The sequence below is a fragment of the Emiliania huxleyi genome (assembly GCF_000372725.1).
Source record: "Emiliania huxleyi CCMP1516 chromosome Unknown EMIHUscaffold_192, whole genome shotgun sequence".
Lineage (NCBI taxonomy): Eukaryota > Haptophyta > Isochrysidales > Noelaerhabdaceae > Emiliania > Emiliania huxleyi.
In genome coordinates, this window is record NW_005200670.1 from 23,076 (window position 1) to 44,461 (window position 21,386).

The following is a 21,386-nucleotide window of genomic DNA, read 5'->3' on the forward strand; positions in this document are numbered from 1 at the left end:
CTTTTTTTTTTGGGGGGTCAAAAGATTTTTTTAGACCGGGAGGGGACGGGAACCACCCCACCCCAAACCCCAGGGGGAGGGGGCCGTTGGTGTTTTCATTAAGGGGCCTTTTTTTTTTCCACACCCCCTTCGGGTTGGGGGAGTTTTGGGGTTACCCCCCCCCCCCCCCCCTTTTTTTCGGGCGGCACTTCCTGGCCACAGCAGCCAGGCCGCACCCCAGGCCGCACCCCAGGCGGCACCCCCCCCCCCCCCCCTCCCCTCGCCAGCGCAGCGCCGCCCTGCCCGCCCACGCCCCTCCCACCCCTCTGCCCGAACCAACCACCCCCTCCCCTCCCCACCCGAGGTTGCGATGCTCGGCGTCGCGGCGATGGCCTCCGTCGTCATCCAAGAAGGCGACGACGCGGCGCATGCCCCGAACGACAGCAGGACCACCAGCCCCAGCGACCGCGAGAACGACGGGTGAGCCGCGCCCCTCTGGGCGCTGCTGCGGGTCGTGCCGCCTGAGGAGGCGCGCGCCGGGGTGCGGCGCGAAAGGGACGCGCGATACATCGAGAGAGGTGCCGAGCGAGGGGAAAGATAGAGAGGTTTGAGCGAGATATCAACGGCTCACTCGACAACGCGTGTGTAGTCTTCTGTCGTGTACTCCAAAAAAGTATAATTAGCAATATTTGAGGCTCTCTCTGTACTCTCCACGACCCCCCAGACGCCATTGGGAGCGGCGCGCCGATGTTCAAGCGACCGGCCTGGGGCGGGCGGCGCAAGCGCTGCGCTCTTCAGGTTCAGCATGCGTTCGCCTCTTCCCACTCACGGATCTGCCGGCGCACCATGTGGTTGGGGGCGAGGAAGGTGTGCACGAGCGCCTCGCCCGTCATCGGGCTCGTCGACTTGGTCGCGAGCCAGCGCTCGATCGCCGACCGCTCGTACGAATGCCCGTCCGCCGCCATCACCGGGTCACTCATGAGCTCGGTCGTGATCGGGCAGATGAAGTCGGCCGGCGGCTCCTCCTCCCTCGGAGCCGGCGCCTCTGCGGCCGACGACGGCCCTTGCGCCTCCGCCGCCCGCCTCTCCTCCTCCAGCCTCGCGCTCTCCTCGAGCGCCGCCGCAAGCTCCGCCTCCTCCGCCGCCGCCACCACCTCCCCCGACGCCTCCTCTGCCGGGGCCTCGGCCTCTTGCGACGGCCCAGCGCCGCCCCCGCCGCCCCCGCCGCCCTGCTTCTTCTTCTTGCCCCTCTTCTTGGCCTTCTTCTTGTCCTCGGCGCACTTCTCCGACTCCTCCTCCGCCAGCAGCGCCGCCGCAGCCTCCTCGGCCGCCCTCTCGGCCTCCACCCTCTCGGCCGCCGCTCTCTCGGCCACTGCCCTCTCCACCTTCGCCTCAATCTCCGCTCTCTTCGCCTCCCTCGCCGCCGCCTCAAAGGCGCGCTCGCACTCGGTGTGGCCCTTCTCCTTGGCCAGCTGCAGCGCCGTATGCCCGTCCAAGGTGCGCGCCGCCGTGTCTGCGCCCGCCCGCAGCAGGCAGAGCACGACGGCGGAGTGGCCCTCGTGGCACGCGGTGTGCAGCGGCGTGACGCCGTCGTCCCTGGCTTGGTCGACCGCAGCGCGGGCGCCGAGAAGCAGCCGGACGCACTCGAGGCGGCCGTTCTGGCACGCCATGAACAGCGGCGTGGCGCCGCCACCCTTGGCTTGGTTGACCGCCGCGCTGGCCTCGAGAACCAGCCGCACGCACTCGAGCTGGCCCTCCTGGCACGCGATGTGCAGCGGCGTTGCGCCGTCGTCCTTGGCTTGGTTGATCGCCGCACCAGCCTCGAGGAGCAGCTGGACGATGTCGGCGTGGCCCTTCTCGCACGCGATGTACAGCGGCGTGGCGCCACTGTCCTTGGCTTGGTCGACCGCAGCGTTGGCAGCGAGGAGCAGCCGCACGCACTCGAGCTGGCCCTTCTGGCACGCGACGTACAGCGGCGCGGTGCCGTCATTCTTGGCTTGGTCGACCGCCGCGCTGGCGCCGAGGAGCAGCCGGCAGATCTCGACATGGCCCTTGAAGCACGCGACGTACAGCGGCGTGGTGCCGTCGTCATCGGCCTGGTTGACCGCCGCGCAAGCAGCGAGAAGCAGCCGGACGCACTCGAGCTGGCCGTTCTGGCACGCCATGTACAGCGGCGTGGCGCCGCCACCGTTGGCTTGGTTGACCGCCGCGCTGGCCTCGAGAACCAGCCGCACGCACTCGAGCTGGCCCTCCTGGCACGCGATGTGCAGCGGCGTGAAGCCGCGGCCTGTGGCTTGGCTGACCGCCGCGCTGGCCTTGAGGAGCAGCTGGACGATGTCGGCGTGGCCCTTCTCGCACGCGACGTACAGCGGCGTGGCCCCGTTGTTCTTGGCTTGGTTGACCGCCGCGCTGGCGCCGACAAGCAGCCGCACGCACTCGAGCTGGCCCTTCTGGCACGCGGTGAACAGCGGCGTGGCGCCGTCATCCCTGGCTTGGTCGGCGTCAGCGTTGGCGCCGAGAAGCAGCCGCACGCACTCGAGCTGGCCCTCCTGGCACGCGATGGCCAGCGCGGTGGAGCCACGGCCCGTCGTCGCCCCCACACTCGCGCCGCTCTCCAGCAGCAGCCGCACGGCGTCGGCCTGCCCGTGCTCAGCAGCGATAATCAGCAGCGTGAAATGGTTCTGCGCCTCGAGCCGCGCGTCGAGCAGGGCCGTGAGCGCCGGGCCGCGCGTCTGCCCGGCGAGGAGGGCGCGCAGCGAGGTCAGGTCGCCCTTGGCCAGGTCGTCGGGCACGGTCGGGCTGATGGCGCCGCTCATTTCTCATTCCGGGGGGGGGAGCAGCGAAGAAGAATTTACAACTACCCCTCGCACAACACTGGGCACGGGACTGGCGCGCACTCCGTGCACCCGCCCGGCACGGCGAGGGAGGCGGCGGCAGCCGGCGGCGCAGGCGCAGGCGGCACGTCCTCCGGCGGCGCGGATAGCACAGATCTGTAAGGGGCCAGCACTTTAGCACTGTCCAGGATTGATTGATTGATTGTCCAGGCCACTCGGAAGAAGAAAGTGTGTGTGTGTGCACACACACACACACGAAGAAGAAACACAAGCGTTCGCCAGCCACGCGAAGGACACCTTCGACGGGGGTCGATAGCCGACTGAGCGGGCAGCACAGATCCGCGACTTTCCGAATCGATATGCGCGTGGTCGTCTTCGGAGGCACCGGGCTCGTCGGAAGCCACACGTGCAAAGCGCTGCTTGCGTGCGGTTGCGCAGTGACGTCCATCTCGAGAGGCGGCCTGCGTGCAGAGTCGCAGCCGCTGCTGGGCGAGTCCTGGGTCTCGCAGGTTGACTGGCAGCGCGCCGATGCTGCCGAGGATGGCGCCGCCGCCAAGGTGCTCGAGGGCGGTGTGGACGGCGTTGTGTCCTGCATTGGCTCGGGCGACCTCCAGCACGCCTCGGCGGAGGCCTGGAACGGGTGGGCGTGGTCCGATAAGAGCATCCGGCAGTGGAGAGAGAACTCGGAGCCGAACCTCAAGGTGGTTGCGGCGGCAAAGGCGGCGGGAGTGCGCCGCTTTGCGTTCGTCGGCGTCAGCTCCGACTCTGAGCGCGGCTTTGGCGGTCCGAATCCCGGCCTGTACTCGGGCAAGCGCGCCGCCGCCCTGGCCGCACGCGATGCCTTTGGAGCAGAATTCACCTACTTTGGACCTTCGGCCGTCGCGCGGCGGGCTGACGACCCGCGCATCAAGACGCTCAACGGCGGGCTCGGGCGGGGGCTGAACGCAATCAACGACTTCATCGGCGAGATCCGCTCCTTTGGGCCCGACTACACCACAAGCACGCGGCTCGCACCGCCTGTGCCGGCGGCCGACCTGGCGCTCGCGATCGCCGCGTGCCTCTCCGGCTCGGTCGCGGTGGAGGAGTCGGTGCGCGCGTCGGGGATGACCCTGTGGACCGACATGTCTGGAGGCAGCGTCACCTGTCTCGAGCGCGAGCAGACAGAGATCCGCGACGCGATGCGGCACGTCGACGGCACGGCCGCGATCCTCGAGCTCGCGGAGCGGGCGCGACGCGCGGAGCTTGATGAGGCGGCCGCCGCCGCCGCGGCTGCGTAAACGACAGACAGACACAGTGGCTGGAGTCATCGTAGGCCTGTCATGGGTGCGGCGGTAAATTTCGCACACTGTTCCACGTGAAGCCGGAACGTGGAAGACGGACCTGCGGCTACGAAGGTGGCTGAGGAGGTGGTTAGCGCCATCCTAGAACGGATTTCTGAGCGGGTGGAAGGGGGAGCGGAGGAGGGGATGACGATGAGGACGCGCCTGTGCCACGCCATGCAGGGACAGGGGGGGTGTTTGTGTGCTTTTCGCGCTTTTGTTGTGCAGCCCCTGTGGTCCGTGAGAAGAGGAGACTCAAAGAGAAGGGGCGGCGGCGAGGGGGGGGGCAGCCGTCGCAACAGGTGAGCGCACCCCGAGCCGGGGCTGCACCTGTGGATCGGCCTCCCCCGGCGCGGATCTTGCCAGGAAGCTGGAAGGGCACGAGGCAGCCCGGTGAGGTTCGTGCCGGCAGCAGACAGAGCAAGACAACGGGAGAAGGCGATCCGAGAAGCCGAGATGGATCAGGAGACCGCGGTGGCGGGTCTAGGGTACCATACTTCCGGGCGGTTGTGCGGGGAGCGAACCTTAACGACCGCCCAGAAGCTTTCTGAGCGAACCAATCGGGCCAGGATCATCAGCATATGTCCCCTCCACAACATCGTGGGCGTTTGAGCGGTATTTGAGGAGCACCGCGACTCTGTCTGCTGTGAGAGAGAGTTGTGTTGTTTACATTCTTTTGCCTGTGTTAGTGCCAGTGCGCGCCAGTCCCGTGCCTAGTGTCGTGCGAGGGAGTTTCTTTGTAAAATTCTTTTGTCGTTCGAGGGAGTTGTTTGTAAAATTCTTTTGGCGGGCAAGCGGTGCGAGAGGGGTGTCATAAAACTCGCCAGAATGGTCGTGCTTCTCTCACCCACCGTTGCCCCGCTCACGGTCGACGCGTCGCTGCGAGTCTCCTTGGTGCTGGCGAAGGCCGCCTGCGAGCCAGGAGCAGTCTGTGCTCCGGATTGGGTACTCCCTGTCGCCGCGCTGGCATGCCTGTCATTCCCGCTCGCCATTCTAATCTCGACCGGTGAGGCCGGCACGGATCGATACAATCGCGAGGTGGCTGGCGTGACGCTCCAGTCGCGAGCCGTCGACCAGTTCAAAGGGTGGATCGACGGCATTAAAGACGACGGCGACGCAACGGACCCCTCGCAGGTCCGAGATCCCTCGCAGGCCACTCGTGCACACTAGTACACGAGGTGTTTTCATTCGTTAGGCGTCAGACGAGCCAGTCACGGAGCAGGAGAAGGAGACAACGTTCTTTGACAAAAACAAGAACACCTACGGCAGCCCGGGCGGCTTTTAAGCGGCTCCTCCCGCCACAAAAGGCACCCTGCTGCGCGCTGCGGGTTATCGGTTAAGTAACACCGACGCGAGGTGAGGAGGGTGGGTGCTGGTGAATGTGGATGGTTGTGGGTGATGAGGTGCGAGGAGAGATGTGTGGCACTCATGTCGGTCACTCAAAGAGCAATCGAAATAAGGCGGTGCGCCAGCATTTTGACGCCTCTCATTCTCCCCTTCGCCCTCTCTATAGAGCCTAGTCCTCACTCCTCAGCTCCTCTCCCCCCCACACTCCTAGCTCCTTCCTCCGGCCTCTCTCTGTCTGTCCCCTCCCTCCCTCCGACGACGAGAACCCCTCCATCCGCAGAATCCCCCATACCTAGCTTCTACGGCGAGGGCGAGGCGCGAGCGGGAGATTTTGAACAGGGCATGTCCCACCATGCAGAGCGCATCTCTCTCTCTCTGTGTGTGTTGTGCGAGGCGTGAACCGCGCCATTCGCTCTCACCTGGCAACCCTGTCTGCATGTCTCACGCGCGCGTGAACAGGGCCAGCTGGCCGCCCCGTGTCGAGGCCGGCGTCCGCTAGTGAGACGGCAGCAAACGGCTCGGCGACTGGCAGATGCTGCTCCGCCGCCTCTCCCACCTCTGGCCCGATCAAGCGCTCGATGGCGCCGACCCGCTCCTCGAGGCTGCCCTCGGTCGCCGCGCCGAGGCTCGCCTCCAGCCGCTCGACACGCCGCGGCAACTCCCCGCCGCCGCCGGTCGACTCGCTGCTCACTGCCGCCTCGCACCGCGACACCCGACGCGCCAGCGCCTCCTCCTCTGCATCCACCTCTGACCGGCGCAGCGCCTCTGCTAGCTCCGCATCCTCGCGCAGCGCCACTCGCTCTGCCGCACCCGCTAGCTCTGCCGCCTCCCGCTCCGCTCGCCTCGCAGCCTTGCGGCGGTCCTATTCCCAGGGATCCCTTCCCAGCTCGCGGGGCCACTTCTTATATACAAGTTTGACCCATGACCGCCGACATGTCGCGGTCCGGCTCAGTCAAGGCAATGTCGCTCGGCGCTCGCTGGCTCCGTGGATGCTTGTGCTGCTGAGCAATCCACTATGCAGGCGCACTTTGTGGCACCCGGCGGCAACGACTTGCGGCGTCAGCATTTGAACGGTTGTGTTGATTTGCTCTTGCTCCGCGCACACACCGGTATGCTCGGTCACACACACTGGTACACGGACAGGCTGGTAAACACAGATGGTCCTGGTACACGTATGGCACATTGTACATGGTGTGACAATCCCTCGCTCACGACCCCCCCGGACCCTTCCCGGGCCAGACATGCACGTATGCTGAGTCGTGTTGTCGTGCGGCTTCGTTGTCTGCGCCTTCAGCGCTCCCCCTCGCAAGCCTGCGAAGCCCGCTCGCCAGCTCCTCCTTAGTGGAATACTCGCATCATCGCCGTCGGCACGACGCGGCACTTGGGACACCTCTCAAGCTTGGCGCCGCACCGCTCGCACACGCACTGGTGTCCGCACGGGACAAAGATGTGCGTCGCTGGCGCGTCCCAGCAGACGATGCACTCCGGTTGTTGGAGGGCATCGGCGGCGGCCCCCAGCGGCACGGCTTGGAGCGAAGCTGCTTGCTTCTCATCCTGCTGCTGCTGCAGCGGCACAGCGTGGGCGGCGGCAGCTGGAGGAGCCGCCTCTAGTGGGAGGGTGGCCTCTGGCGCGGGGGCCGACTCGTGCGGCAAGCAGCCGACGCCTGCCGCGGCTAACGAGGACTCCGCCGCCGGCGCGTGCGACGCAGCGGCGTGCGAGGAGGAGGAGGAGGTGTGCGAGGAGGTGGCGGCGGGGCCAGAGCTTCTGGCCTCGGTCGCAACCGCTGCTCCTGCATCCCTCGCAGTCCGCAGCGCCACGAGACGAGCGCACCACGCCAAGGCTGAATGCAGGTGCCGGCGGCGTTGCCCGCCCGTTACGCTGGCCGCCTCCGAACACGCCGCCGCCGCCGCCGCCGCGCCCGCGCCCGTCCTCCCTACAGCGACGGCGCTCGGCCCGCTGCCCGCGACAGCCTCCTCTCCCGCGGCAGCCGCAGCCGCCGTAGCAGCGGCAGCGGCGGCAGCAGCGGACCGGCGGCGTTGCCTCTGCCCTCGGCGCGGGGCAGTGGCCACAGAGCGGCCCCTGGTCCTTGCGAGGAGCATCGCACCCGGCGCCGCGGCAGCCAGGGGCAGCCTCGCCGCAGCAAACGACGCGGCGAGCACTGCGGCGGTGAGAAACCAGGTGGAGTAGCTAGCGCTGTCCCCCTTGTCGAGGAAGGCGGCGAGGTCGCGGTGCCCATTCTCGCGCGCGTAGTCGATAGCTTGCCTGCCCCGTTTGTCTAGCACGCCCCTGCGGGCGCCGCCGGCAAGCAGTCGCTCGACAAGCGCGTGATGTCCGCCATCAGCGGCGATCATCAGCGCGCTGGCCCCGAGAACCTTGTCCTGCATATCCAGATCCGCGCCCGCCTCGATGAAGGTCTCCACGAGACCAACGTCGAGACGGTTCACCGCGAAGATGAGAGGCGTGAGGCCGGTGTCGGCAGTCCTTGCGTCGACATCGGCCCCGCGCGCCAGGAGCAAGCGGCAGATTTCGGGCCGCACCTTGTCGGCCGCGTGGTGGAGGAGCTGGTAGCCCTCTGCATCTGCCGGTCGCGGGCGGCGAGCAGAGTTCGCGCGGTGAGCGTGGGCTGACGTGGAGCGCGGGCTGATGTGAGCGAAGGGTGGCGCACCATGGGCAAAAGCAAGCCGAGGGTCCCACGACAGCTCGAGGTCGAGAGTTTGCAGCGCTCCGCTGCTTGCTGCGAGCACCACACGTTCGGGGAGCGCCACCCGCTCTCTCGGATCGTGGCGAACGACGCCGAGAAGGGTGGCGGACAGAGCAATCATTAATGGCGGCGTGCTTTTGGCGTGCAGGCCACCTGAAGCCGTCAGAAGCCGGCACGCTACCCGGGTATATCCCCCCCCAGGGTTCCGGCTCCTAGCCAGATAGGGGGTCTGAGGTCCTAACTTCTTTTGTAATTGTTGGAGGCTCATCACACGTCGGGACGACTGGAGTCGACTCTCACAACATCATACCCTAGGATCAGACAGGTCAGAGTGTGTGACGTGGGTGGGTCACTTTGGGCCACGGCCCTCACCTGTTAGCTCCGAATGATGATCTTCCAATTCGTTCAAGAGATGAGACAATCTCCCTGCCGAGCTTGTTCACACCGCGTGTTCACAGCTCGACCTGTGCCGCCGCATGGCACTATAGCGAGATCGCAATCTCTCGCTCAAGAGATGAGGCCCTGCCGAGCTCGTTCACACCGCGTGTTCACAGCTCGACTTGTGCCGCTGCACTGCGCTGTAGCGAGATCGCGTTCTCGCTCAAGAGATGAGACGATCTCTCTGCCGAGCTCGTTCACACCGCGTGTTCACGGCTACACCCGACGACCTCGGGAACTAGCCGGGGCAGTCGGAGAAGGGGCAACTCCGTGCACTGACGGTCGGCCGTCAGAAAACACGCCTCCGTGGCTCGGGTTACACCAATCCTCGCTACCCAACGCGGCCAAAGGATATCCACCTCGAGAACCTCGAGAACTAGTTCAACGTCCGAGATGGCCGCAGCACAGGCCACGCGTCGCGCCGCCGGCCAAGCCCAGCCTCTCCGCGGTCGAGTTGGTCGAGCTGGCGGGGCCGGCGAAGATTTCGGGGACGTGACCGCAACTCGGGCAGCGACAGCGCGCTTGAGCTGCGCATGACCGACGACCCCATTTTTCGGGGTGGATTGATTAGGGCCCAGGTAGGTAGGTAGTAAGGTGAAGAACAGCCAGGCTCGGACTGGACACCAACGCGGTATGGGTGGACGCTAGACAGATGATGACGACACGCACGAGCGACACACAGACACAAGCAAGCTCACAAGACACACAGCCAGCTGGCTGCCACACACCCTGAGTCGCCGTACACATAACTCAGGGCCACATCCTCCCTGTCGCCCCCCCCAGCACTCCACGGTGCCAAGGGCACAAACAAGGGCACAAGTCAAACAACCAGCAAACAACAGACGACAGGAATTGATATGTTAGGCTAGAGCAGCGTGCTCCACCTCTAGCAATCTCACCGGCCTGCGAGGCACGGACGAGACCGTATGTGGGGTCTAGTGAGGTGTCTATGGGCCTACCTGGCCTTACAAGAAAATCTCTTCGCTTCCCCCCGGGGTCCCCCCCCTGCCAGCAATGAGGCGGGCTGCGCTTTTCCTCTGTCAAAGACGCTGCTGAGTTGCTCCGATGCTCACGGACATGCCTTCACGGTGGTGGTCGTTTTTGGCGTCCCCAGCCAAGGTCGACGCGAGCACCGGCGATGCGATCGTGCGCTGCGAGCAATCGACAGCAAGTGCTGTCGATCTCGAGGTCTCGCGTTTCGCAACACGCATCCACCAGCGGCCTCTCGCTCGCACGAACCCTTCTGTGGGAGGCATACACGCCTGGGCATTTGTCAAGGCCACCGATCCAGACGCCACCCTCACAGCAGCTATCCCGCTGCTGCTGTCCATCCTTCTCATGTACGCTCAGTCAGCGATGGTGTACATGGTTGCCTACGAGGCTGCATCCCCACGCTGTTCGAAGCACGAACACTGCCCGGCCGGAGCGTACTGCGGCCCCAAAGACTTTTCTCCGGTCTATGGGGAGCCGGTCACGCGGCAGCCGTGGCGGCACGAGAAGGCGCCAGGCTTTTGTTTCGACTGCTACTGGACGTCAGAGAACGCGTCGGGAAATTCCGTGGCCGTAAACCGTGGGCATAGCCAAGCGCTTGCCGTGCCAGTGAGAATGGAGAGTCAGCTAGTCGACGTTTGGTCGAATGCCAGCTTCGCGGTTGGCGCCGGCTGGTTCGCTCACAGTGGCGCTGAGGACCTCACCGGCGAGCAGTGGTTTCGCGACGCTGCGGCCTACTGTGATGCCAACGACATCCTACCATTTCGTTGTGACCACCTCGTCGAGCGCCAGAGCCGACTCGCCGCGGCGCACTACGTCGTCATCGTCTTCGTCGTCTTGCTTGTGTTGATGCCACTCGTCGAGGACTGGGATGAGGCTGCACTGGAGAAGCGGTTGCTCCGCCACCGCACGCGAGCCGTACGTGCTATCGGAGGAGAGCTTCCCCTGTGGATACGCTGCTTGGCCTGGGTTCACATTCGGATGCGCATGTTTGCCCTGCCGTTCTGCCTCGTCAGTGCAACGTGCGCCCTCCTTTTCAACGATGAGACGTGCACCGAATTCCTGCTAGATGGGCTCGCAATCACATTCACCACCTTCACTGACGACCTCCTCGCACAGTTTCTTCTGCCTAATGAGGAGCGTCAGGAGTTGGGTGCCGCAATCGAGGCTCTTGTTGCGGAGGAATCTGGTCACGCGTGCCCGCAGCGCTTCCTGAAGTGGCTATTCAACAGGTTGTATGCGGCGGTGCTCGGGGTTGCCGTGGTCGCCGTCAACCTCGAGCCGGAGTCGTTCATGGTCACCTTTGGGCCGGATTGGGTATCTCCATACAGATCACTTTCGTGCAAAAACCTGCTCGAAGCTTTTGGGTGCTGTATCTTCCTCTGCTGTTTCGTTATGGGCGGTATATGGCCGCTCCTGCGCGAGCAGTCCGTCCTCTCACAGCGGTCAAAGTGGCGTGCGCTCGTACATATGGCTGGCGACGGGTACTGCACGATGACACTCTTCGTTGCAGCTGGGTGGCTCAATCCGGCGAATCGTTACTATTTTCCTGCCTTTTTGCACAACCCGCTCGCCGTTATGCTGATGTGGCCGCTCTACTCCGTTCCCGATATCACTGCAAGCCTATTCGCAAACTCTGCTTGCAATGAATACGATGCAACCCGCATAGACGCAGGCGACTGTGTGCAGGCAGCTCTGCCGTGGCTGGTTGTTCGACTGGCCCTGCTTTGCTCGGTGGTCGTTCTTTGTGTCGCGGTCGCGTGGGCCCGCCGCGTCGACCTCACGGTGGGCTAACCCTCGCGCGACTCACGGCTGCATTGCCTGAGGACAGATTAGCAGCGAGGAACTAGAGACGGCCGCCGAGATTTAGTAGGTCGCCGAGTTCCAGCGAAATATGGACTCTACTATGTAAACCTTTATGTCTAGTGTGGCGGAGCATGTATGCGGCTAGAGTGTGAACGGCCTGGTTCTCATGAGTCATGTTGTCAACACTTCGCGGGTTTTTTATTTTCAGTCATGTCGGTTCCTGCTGTTGCATGCGTTGGGGCGTCACCCAGCTTCCAATCTCGTCCGCCTTCGTCAATTCATGCGCCTGCGGCGACAGAGACTGCAAGATACTCTTGTTAGGGGCGCATGTGCGATGTGGGCGCTTCGCGATGGACCAGAGCCCACCGGCCCTGGGTCAAAGCCGTGGACGACAGGACGAGAGCTCTACCTGCGGCTCGGCGAATTTGCAAGGAAGGTTAAGAATCCTTCGGCCCGGAGCTAAGTGCCTCGCCGTCCTCACAGGAGTCGCTTAGGCGGCTCCCGTGGTGTACCTGTGTTAGTGCCAGTGCGCGCCAGTCCTGTGCCTAGTAAACAAAAGAAGAAAGAAAACAGACACTCAGCCCAGACACTCGGCCACCACACAGGGATTTTAAGGAGAGGAGTGTGGTGCTAGCCGTCGCCCACAGACTTGGGCGTCTGCCTCTTCCTAGATCTCTCTTCGCAGTTTCTCGCCAATTCTCTAACACTCACACTCCAATTCTGTCTCTTTTTTCATCAATATGCTACAGAACCGCGCTAGGAGGAGGCCGAACTGCATGGTTGACGACACCGACACTAGCCGCGTGTGCTGTGAAGTGCAGCGCGGTGTTGTGGAGGAGCGTGATCCCTCCTCGTGTGCGAGCGAGCGCGTTGAGGGTTGCTGCTTGCCGCTTGCTGTTCTCGGCATATAACGTAAACAATTGTCATCATCACTCGAAAACAAAACAACATCTGAGTTCCGAGTGTAGATGGATCTAACCTCGGGGCCGCTGCGACCCAGCGCTGGTAGCGTGATTTTACCTCACACCCATGGTCTCACAGTGTGCCGGCAGTCGCCGAGTCCAGTGTCGGCTGTCGCTCACACAACTCACAAGCTGCTGCTCCCGCCGAGACAGCGACGACGCGCCGCCCAGCAAAGGCCTCGATCTTCTTGGGCAGTAGCTGGTGCTGCTGGTCGCCGTGGCCCAACCGGCCTTGCCCTCCAAAGCCCCGGCTCCAGATAGCGCCGTCGGCGGTGATGGTGAGGCTGTGCTCGGAATAGCATAGATGCCTTGCGTAGAATTTTACAACGTGTACGTGTAGTAGAACATATGCTTGTTGCTTGCCGTGGAGCCGGGGAGGCCCCCACAGAGCACAGCGATCGATCCATGCGGCTCTCAGATAGCCGTGGCCGTGTCCCCGCTCCAAGTTCACATACATTACTGCAAATGTACATGCAAAGATACACGGCATGTCAACAAACTCAAACAGAGAGACAGGGACAGGACGAAAGATAGCGTATTACACAAATGTACCGTGTGGTAGTTCCTGGTAGCTCCGGTACGAGTCACGACGCGCGGTCCTCCCCCATGCTAGATGTCCCCGCGCGCGGTCCTCGCCCACGCTAGATGTCCTCGCCGAACCATTCGCCGTGGAAATCTGCCGGCATGACGACGGGCGAGTAGGCCGTCGCCATCGTCCGCATCGTCGTCGCGTTGAGCACGAGCAGGTACGAGGCGCGCGCCTCGCCGTCGAGCATCACCGAGAGCACGACGCCGTCGTCCTCCGCCGTCGCCCCGGGGCGCGGCACAAACACTGGCTCGCTCGGATAGTGCGCTGTGCGGTACCACGAGACACACCGCGCGGCGGCCGGCTCGGGGGGGGCGGTGGAGGGAGGGCCAAAGTCGGCAGGCTCTGCGGCGGGGGGAGGGCCCAAGTCGACCTTGACGATTCCACTCACGTGTGTGGCCGCCGAGTCGGGCGAGCCGACGCTGTACACGAACCGGTAGGGCGCGCCGTGCCGCCTAATCTCGGGTCATCTCGGGTCATCTCGGGTACTCTCGGGGAACCGGTAGGGCGCGCCGTGCCGCCGGTCGTTGAAGCGGGGCATCTCGACATGCAGCTCCTCGCAGCCTCCGGGCTGGCGGCTGGCGGCGGCGGCGGGCAGAGGCCACTCGTCGTGCGGCACGGCCGCCTAGGGAGGCAGGGGGATATGCACACAGGGGACGAGGAGTCGGGCTTGGGGTCGGAGGCGGCGGCGAGGGCGGCGGCGGCGAGGGAGGGAGGAGCTGGTGAGGGAGGTGGGCGCGGAGAGGGGGGCGGGTGCAAGGCCTGCGGGTCGGTCTTGATCTTGAACGGCCTCCACCTCGCCCACGCGACTGCGGGCTTGCGGGCACGCCAGTCGCCCCAGCGGCGCTGCCCCACGCGCCGCGCGGCAGCGGGGCGCGCCTCCTCCATGTCGAGCGTGTAGCGCCGGATCGTCGGCCGCAGCGCCTTGGGCAGAGCTCGCCCCCTCGTGACCTCTGGCGATCTCGGGTGATCCCTGGCGATCTCTGGCGATCTCGGGTGATCTCCGCAGCGCCTTGAGCAGTGCTCGATCTCAGGTAATCGCGGGTGATCTCTGGCGATCTCGGGTGATCTCTGGCGATCTCTGGCGATCTCGGGTGATCTCCGCAGCGCCTTGAGCAGTGCTCGCTCCCCCGCGTCGCGCATCACCTGGAGGTATAAGGTAAGGTACACTTCTCCACTCACACAACGCGGTGTGAAGCAAGGGCCAGGCAGCTGTCGGACGCGGCTCCACGTCGAAACGGCAGGAGCCCCACGGCATTCGTGCAAGGCCCGGTGCGCGTGGGTGAGCGGTGTGTGCGTGTGTCGCCTCGCGAGGAGAACGCGCGTCCGTCCGAGCAAGATATATACGAAGAGTCAACGGTCCGTTCTAGTACGGCCGCGCATCGCACCTCGAGGTTGCCGAAGCCGCGCGGGTTGGAGAGGAACGAGCCGTCCTGCGGCTGCGCAGCGTGGGTCAATGAGGCGCGTGATCTGAAGTCAGATTGCTCGATGAGGGTTGGAGAGGGGGGCGGGGAGGGTCATGGGAGGGAGGTTCGTCGGAGGCAGGTAGGGAGGGGGAGGGCGGGAGGGTCATGGGAAAGAGGGAGGGAGAGATGGAGGGTCATGGGAAAGGGGGAGGGAGAGATGGAGGGTCATGGGAGGGAAGGCGAGCCGTCCTCGTACGCGATCAGGTCCATCGTCACCTAAGGTAAGGTAAGGGTAAACTTCTCCCCACACATGAGGTGGTGCCGGGGGGGGGGGGGGTGACCCTCGCGTCTCCACGTCTAGACGACTAGGAGCCCCACGGCATTAAAGTGTGTGTGTGTGTGTGTGTGTGTGTGTGTGTGTGTGTGTGTGTGTGTGTGTGTGTGTGTGTGTGTGTGTGTGTGTGTGTGTGTGTGTGTGTGTGTGTGTGTGTGTGTGTGTGTGTGTGTGTGTGTGTGTGTGTGTGTGTGACGGTCGCCCCCCTTGCCCCGCCACCTTGCGGCCGCCGTCCGACTCCCACGCGTTGATGTGGTGGTTCATGTACATCGGGTCGGTGACGAAGGTCCGCACTGGCCCCGCCGTCGGGGAGGTCGACTCGAGGTCCATGACGTAGACCGTCGTCTCCTGCTCGCCGCGCCACCCCAGCGTCTCGACGCCGGCGAACGGCTCCATCAGGACGAAGAGCTTCGAGCCGATCAGGTGCCTGCGTGGTGAATAGACGCCGACATGAGGGCGTGAAGACGGCATTGTGCAGCGTATTCCGAGCACCGCGTGAACACGAGGGCGGCGAATACAGCGAATACGGCGGAATACACGACTGAGTACGGCGGAGTACGTGTCCTCTCGAGCGCTAGTTGGGAGACAAGAACACGTCTTCCGCTTCTAGGACCAGGTGCGGCTCGACACGGAGAGAGCAGACCACGAGGATGACGTACCGCTCGGTCACCTGGAAGGAGTGGATCATCGGGAGGCCGTGCTCGGACAGGCGGATACGCAGCTGGCCGAGGAAGCGGCGCCGCGCGGCCGCGCCGCCGCCCGCCGCCGGCGCCGCCTCCGGCAAGGGGTCGTCGCGGTAGACGGAGACCACCGTGGAGGAGAGCGAGAGCTTGTCTTGCCGCACCTCGACGCGGCCGACCCACCCGACTGTCGCGCTGCCGTTGACCACGCGCTGCTTGTGCGCGCCAGTCACGGTGTCGGCGGTGCGGCGCGGCGCCTCCATCTCCACCTTGAGATGGCCCGTGCTCGCCAGCGTCTCGAGGTCGAAGGTGTTGCTCGCCACGCTCGTGTCGGACGAGGCGTGCACTGCGCCGCCCGTGCTGCCGATGAAGATGTTGGTGTTGTCCGTCACTGGCTCCTCGAGGAGGGCGCGGACACGCTGGCAGGGGGTGTAGGTTGGCTCGACGGGCAGCATCGTCACGAGGGCTGGCTCGGTCCAGAGCGCCCACGGAGAGGAGGGCGGCGCCGCCAGCTGCGTGCGGTTGTAGAGGTGCGACTGCAGCATCCGCGACTGAAAGTGGACGCCGTCGCCGTCGACGCGGTACTTGGTCAGCTTGGCGAGCCCGTCTATCTGGTGCTGAAGCTGTTGCCGGCCGACCTCAAAGCTTCCCGGGCCGACTCGGACGAGCGATCCACGCAGCCACTTTGGGAGGGCGCCGTCCACCTTGAGGCGCATCGGCGTCACCACCTCGGTCGCGTCGCTCCGCCACCAGAGATCGTAGCCGGCTGCGTCGCCGCCCGTCGGTGGCTGCTGCGGCTGGGCCGGACGGGCGGCGAACCGAGGTTGGCCGCGGAGAGGGGGCCGCCACGCGCACGCGAGCAGAGCAAGGGGGGTGCACATTTTCCTGGACGGACGCCGTAGCAAAAGAATTTTTTCAACGAATTTCCCGAGGCGAGAGGGAGCACAGCAAGGAGGAGACGCGGGGAACTGGGAGACTGGGACGACTGGAAACAAGAAGACAGTGAGCCACCACAGGCGTCGTTGGCACACATACTGAGCGGCAGCTGCGCTGGAAATAAGGAAGAGGCGCGTCACTTCATGCGGAAGCTCGACAAGCACACAGCGAGGGCGACAGCAAGAGTTGAACGGGAGGCGCCGGACTCAAAAGACACCGCCACATTCCTGAGACGAGCGAGGGCAGCCTCCTTAAAGGCGAAAGGGTCTAGATTTGGAGCGCTCGCCGAAGAGGAGTACGACAAAATAGCGCCCGTGATTGCCTGCACGCTACCCGCACTCACGGACTCCATACCCGAAAGAAAGAGAAGGGAGCTCGCGGGAGAGGTGACGAGTGACCTACAGGTAGTGGGGAAGGCAGCCTCGATTGCCATACAGACATGGGTGCGAAACAACGACAAGACCAAGGCACGGGCAGAGGAACGAGAGAAGAATATAGGGTGGATAAAGCGCCTGTTCACGGCATGGAGGGTGAGCCACACCGAACGTACCGAGCGAAGAGCCGAGCGGAAGGAGGACGGGGAAGATGACTCCGAGGAGGACGAACCAGTGGAAATCCAGTTGTCAGATGTCACGATGCATCCGAAGGGGACCCAGACGAACAAAACGGTCAAGGACGCGCACTGGCAGTGGCGCGAGGCGTGTGGCGCCGGCTCGCGATGGCATGCAGGCCGCTGCGAAGGTCGGGGAGAGACTACCATGAGAGATTAGGGAGAGGCAGACGCCCGAGGGCGACGTGGGAGACGGCTACCTCATCAAGACCTGGTGGCGGGGTGCGACACCTGAGCAGGTGCTCCAGCCTTCCACCCAGTCGGGCGCACCGACGTGCATGAGCGCTGAATGACTGAAAATGACTGCTGCAGTGCCGACGTGACGAGGGGAGCCCCCCCCCCCCTCCCCCCCGTTATGTGATGTGAATCATTGTGTGTGTGGAGAAGAGTTACTGTACTTTTACGTTACTTTATACCCCCACGCGCGCGCTTCCATCGAGATCAGAATCTCGCGCCAATCTCGTGCAACGTCCCCAATCTACACCACGGATTTTTATGCGAGAAAAGAATTCAATAAAGTTTATTTCGTTTTTGAAGATGTGAGGAAAGAGTCGCGCAAAAGAGGCGACGCGGCTACGCACAATGTGCGCTCGCATTGGATGAGCCCTGCTGATGGACCTGCGTCGCCTAGCTGCACGAGAGCAATGCCGCAGGCAGTGGCCGTGGCATACACTGCGAGCACACTTGGTGCAGCTGCGAGGTGCAGCAAGAGCACGTCGTTCCTGCCTCTGATGCCACTCTCGCGGCTTGCAGCGCGTCACTCGCGCATGCTCTCCAGGAGCTATGACGGGCGCGTGTGTGGGGCTGTAGCCTGTGTTTGGCCGGTTCTGACCCGTTTACTATCAGTATCATGTCCGGGCCACAAAAAATCGCACACGGGTAGCGGCTCAGGGGCCCAGTAAGTCGCGGAATCGCCAAATGTCACAACCTGCGCCACCCAGGGCTGGACCCACGAGTCGTCAGCTGGCAGGGCAAGTGGCGGGGCGGGGTGGAGTGTGCCCTGCGTCTTTACCCTGGGATTTCTCTGCCCAGTCCGGGGTTGGCACATCCGGGTGTTGGAAGTAAAGATATATAACTTTCTATCACGGACTGCGGACTCGTCGACCGCGCCTTGGCGTGACCCGCTATTTCATATATAACAATGATCTGTGTGTGTGTATGAGTGCGAGTGTGTGTGAGTGTGTGTGTGTGTGGAGAAGCTTGTGTGTGTGTGTGTGTGTGTGTGTGCACGGCCCTCACGACTCGAGGCCTCCGTCCGTCGCCTCTCGTCTCATCGCCGTCTGGACAGCGGAGTGGCGAGGCGGCTGTGTGCAGGCGCCGCCTCTCGACTCGAGGCGTCCGTCCGTCGCCTCTCGTCTAGGTGACCCGCCGGACGGACGCCCGGTCATGCCGCGCCTGCTTCCAGCCTAGTGCACATGCCCTGCAGCTGGTCCCTGGTCGGCACGTCGGTCTGCATCATCGCGCCCTTGAGCATCTGCACCGCGTCGGCCCTACGAGTGTCAGGAGTACGCGGGCGTCTTCGGGAGCTTGCGCTTTGTACAGTCCGAGTCTACGTGCTAGTATGAGCCCGTATTAAGCATCTGAACGTCGCGCAGGTCGCTCCCGCCGTCCGCCTGCTCCTGCGCGACAGCACCCTGCAGCGCCATGAAGCCCATCATCGCGCCCATCGGCCCCTCCGGGAAGCCCTCCTCCTTGAAGAAGCCGCCGAGAATCTTCGTGATCTCCGGCATCAGCTCCTGCGTGAGTTACGAGCACCATGAGCGTCAAGGTTCGCTCTTGAGCTGTGAGCTGTGAGGGTCCGCCCGCAGGCGTTTTGGAGTAGGTCACGCCTGCGCCCGCTCGTCCGCTTCGGTGGTGTCTGACTGGGCAGCGAGCGCGTTGAGCTCATCCTGCTTCGCGGCGAGCTCCTTGATGACCTTCGCGAGGGCGCACTTGGCCTCGGGTACCGTGTACTTGGCCTCGGGCTGCATTTGGCGCACGCGCCAACCCTCGGCAAAAAGGAAGAGTCTGGACGTGTTGGGAGTGTGAATACCCCACTCGTGTATATAGAGAGATGTCCCTGTTGAGTACTGTCCGATAGTCGAGATGCCTTGTTCCAGAGGGATGTGTCCTGGACGGCGTCTCGTCGTGGTCCTTCAGGACGATAGCTTTGTCCCTTTCAGGACGATGGTGATCTTGGTGTGATCGCTCCTGTACGCCTCGGTACAGACCCTCGCTCCGTGTACAGCTCACAGCTCACTACATGGTTCCTCTGGTGGTAATCTGCCTCGCGAGCCCACCGCTCGGCCTTGTAGTCATCTAGAAAGTTGGCCAGCGCGGGGGCAACGAGATGTTGACGAGCAACGAGCGGGCCAAAGGTTTGGCCTCGGCCCGCGTCCGGCGTGGCGAGTACTCCATGCACTGCGCTCTTGCCGCAATCGCGCGGCGGAGCCCTCGCATGCAGGTTTGCGAGTGGCAGCGGCTCCGCGCCGCCGGCCGAGCCGCGGCGCTCCTCGACCTCACTGCGCCCGTCTATTTCCAGATGCCAAAGCCCCCGCGCTGAGTTGCCACCTCAAGCGTTGAAAAGTTTACCTTCGCGTAAAATTCTTTTCAGAATGAGCAGCTGAAAATGAGTGAACCTGCGCGGCTCACGAACTTGGTCGTGCGCGGCTACCACTTTTCTGGCCGGCAGCCTACGATTGTGTCGACCATCGCAGGCGCATGCACATCCTCATTTGCAGGCACGGTGTTCTCTACCGACTTTTGCGGAATGATGCGGGCTCTCTCAGGATCAGACAGCTTTAGCGAAGGCGATCCGGCCGCCTACAGCGATCTGGCACGCCGTCTTCTGGTCCCGCCAAGTCTCAAAAAAGAGGAGGCGCGCGCCGAGGCGGCGCTACAGTCGGTTGTGGCAACCATCGCGTCGACCAACCCTGACACGATCGACAGCTCTTTGATGCGGCGCTTTGACGATGCAAACTTGAAGTTCACGCTTGCAAAGCGCGCAGTCGACTCGATCGTTGCGAAGGGCTCGCGTGCACTTCGAGAGCCCTTCGGCACCGGGCGCCGCGTTGCAGTCGTCACGAACATCGTGGCCCGGCTTGGGTGGGTAGTGGACGGAACGCTCTTATCGGCGGAGCAGAGGTCAGAGGCGCGCAGCCTTCTCCAGTTTCTCAAGGGTGCGGCGGAGGCTGAGGAGGGCGAGGGCGAGGGCGAGGAGGACGACGAGGACGACGAGGACGAGGGGAAGGCGCCGGGCGCGCGGGGGTCGCGGGGGGCAGAAGCCGGGGGGGGGGAGGGGGCAGGGGAGCGGGCAGGGGATGAGGAGGAGGCGGGCCTGGACGAGAAGCTGCTCACGCTCAGCAAACAGGCGCGTCTCTCGCATGCAATCCCTCGACGTCTTGATATTTAACCTGCTATATTCAGAGTTAGGTGGATCAGTACATGAAGAGTTCAAAAATCACGTTGGACAACTTTCTCCGCGTGTTGGCCGGCAACCCGACTTTGGAGGTCCCGTCATCGGACAACAACGCCTTGTCGAGACTTCGCTCAGCTTCTCGCTTCTCAAAGTCGCATCACCACGTGCGGGAGCGCGCCGTGCGATCCTTGGGGAAACAGGTTCTAGCCCCGTCCCCCGATCTAAGCCGCACCTCTATCTCTTAGTACCTCTGTCCCTAGTCTCAGATCCTTGCTGCCGTCGAGCTGGAGCCGACACCGCTGCCGGAGCTGAAGGCGCTGCTGGCAGGGGACGCCGCGGTGTGCGAAGTGCTGCCGGACACTGAGCCACCTCTCGTCTCTCTCGTCAGCCCCAACTTGCGAGGGCGGGGGTTCCGTTCCCTCCACAAATGGTTCGATAGGCCTCACTTCCCGTCCCGATCGCTGTCGCTCGGCGTTCCGGGGCTGCTGCTGAACTGGCTGGACTCGCTTGAGTCCCCAGATGAGGTCGAGGTTGCGGTGCGGCAGCTGTACACAGATCACGCGGCTCGCTGCGGCTGGTCCAGCGAGCCGGGGCAGTGGACCAGGGACACGCCGGACTTGGGCTGTAAATTGGTATCGTGGCTCCGAGAGTACTGTGTGGCGGAAGACTTGCACGCAGCCGTCGCCGCCACTGCCTTATAGACCCATAGCGGCCCGCGTCTCATCTCTTATTGTACTTGTCTAATATCACTCTACACTAATGAGTATTTTACCCATTGAGGCCGCCGGGCTGCATTTGGCGCGACGCGAGCCGCGGAGACGCGCCACTGCCAGCTCTCCTCACCCCACCGCCCGATCCCCCCACCCCCTTGCTCCCCTCCCCCCCTCGGGAGGGCCGAAGAGAGGCGCCCGTGGGGACCCCGCAATTCCCTTTCCCCCTCGGAGGGCCGGACTGCGGCGTCGAGGGCCGCCCCGCTCTTTCCTTCGCATAGCGGCCACTCTTCTGATCGCTGGTCGAGCGACCCGGGGGATGCCCCGCGCGCCTGACCCAGGCGCGAAAA

At 64.0% G+C, this 21,386-nt stretch overlaps 6 protein-coding genes across 6 annotated transcripts; 1 reads left to right on the forward strand and 5 right to left on the reverse strand.

Moving 5' to 3' along the window:
- Positions 1-779: 779 nt before the first annotated feature.
- On the reverse strand, positions 780-1,001 carry EMIHUDRAFT_72748 (hypothetical protein; the record flags this gene model as incomplete). The annotated part of the gene is made up of 1 exon (XM_005782130.1): positions 780-1,001. A coding segment is annotated over one exon (222 nt), but the record flags the coding sequence as incomplete, so codon positions are not given.
- Positions 1,002-3,172: 2,171 nt separating this feature from the next.
- EMIHUDRAFT_113551 (hypothetical protein) lies at positions 3,173-4,090 on the forward strand (the record flags this gene model as incomplete). The annotated part of the gene is made up of 1 exon (XM_005782131.1): positions 3,173-4,090. The coding sequence occupies one exon, from the start codon at positions 3,173-3,175 to the stop codon at positions 4,088-4,090; it is 918 nt and encodes a 305-aa protein (XP_005782188.1).
- A 1,804-nt stretch (positions 4,091-5,894) lies between these two features.
- Positions 5,895-6,545, reverse strand: EMIHUDRAFT_233472 (hypothetical protein; the record flags this gene model as incomplete). The annotated part of the gene is made up of 2 exons (XM_005782132.1): positions 5,895-6,341; positions 6,507-6,545. The coding sequence occupies 2 exons, from the start codon at positions 6,543-6,545 to the stop codon at positions 5,895-5,897; spliced, it is 486 nt and encodes a 161-aa protein (XP_005782189.1).
- Positions 6,546-6,566: 21 nt separating this feature from the next.
- EMIHUDRAFT_456703 (hypothetical protein) lies at positions 6,567-8,302 on the reverse strand (the record flags this gene model as incomplete). Its single annotated transcript, XM_005782133.1, has 4 exons — positions 6,567-7,143; positions 7,585-7,755; positions 7,906-8,058; positions 8,146-8,302. The coding sequence occupies 4 exons, from the start codon at positions 8,300-8,302 to the stop codon at positions 6,818-6,820; spliced, it is 807 nt and encodes a 268-aa protein (XP_005782190.1). The 3' UTR covers positions 6,567-6,817.
- Positions 8,303-13,018: 4,716 nt separating this feature from the next.
- Positions 13,019-16,264, reverse strand: EMIHUDRAFT_113553 (hypothetical protein; the record flags this gene model as incomplete). Its single annotated transcript, XM_005782134.1, has 5 exons — positions 13,019-13,418; positions 13,464-13,588; positions 14,352-14,396; positions 14,923-15,130; positions 15,363-16,264. 5 exons carry the CDS (start codon positions 16,262-16,264, stop codon positions 13,019-13,021), a joined length of 1,680 nt encoding a protein of 559 aa, XP_005782191.1.
- Positions 16,265-18,358: 2,094 nt separating this feature from the next.
- On the reverse strand, positions 18,359-18,920 carry EMIHUDRAFT_365680 (hypothetical protein). Its single transcript, XM_005782135.1, has one exon. It carries the CDS (start codon positions 18,657-18,659, stop codon positions 18,486-18,488), a length of 174 nt encoding a protein of 57 aa, XP_005782192.1. The 5' UTR covers positions 18,660-18,920; the 3' UTR covers positions 18,359-18,485.
- Positions 18,921-21,386: the final 2,466 nt, after the last annotated feature.

Excerpts from the sequence above, each read along its gene's own strand:
- EMIHUDRAFT_365680 (XM_005782135.1), bottom strand. The coding sequence starts at position 18,659 with ATGCCGGAGATCACGAAGATTCTCGGCGGCTTCTTCAAGGAGGAGGGC.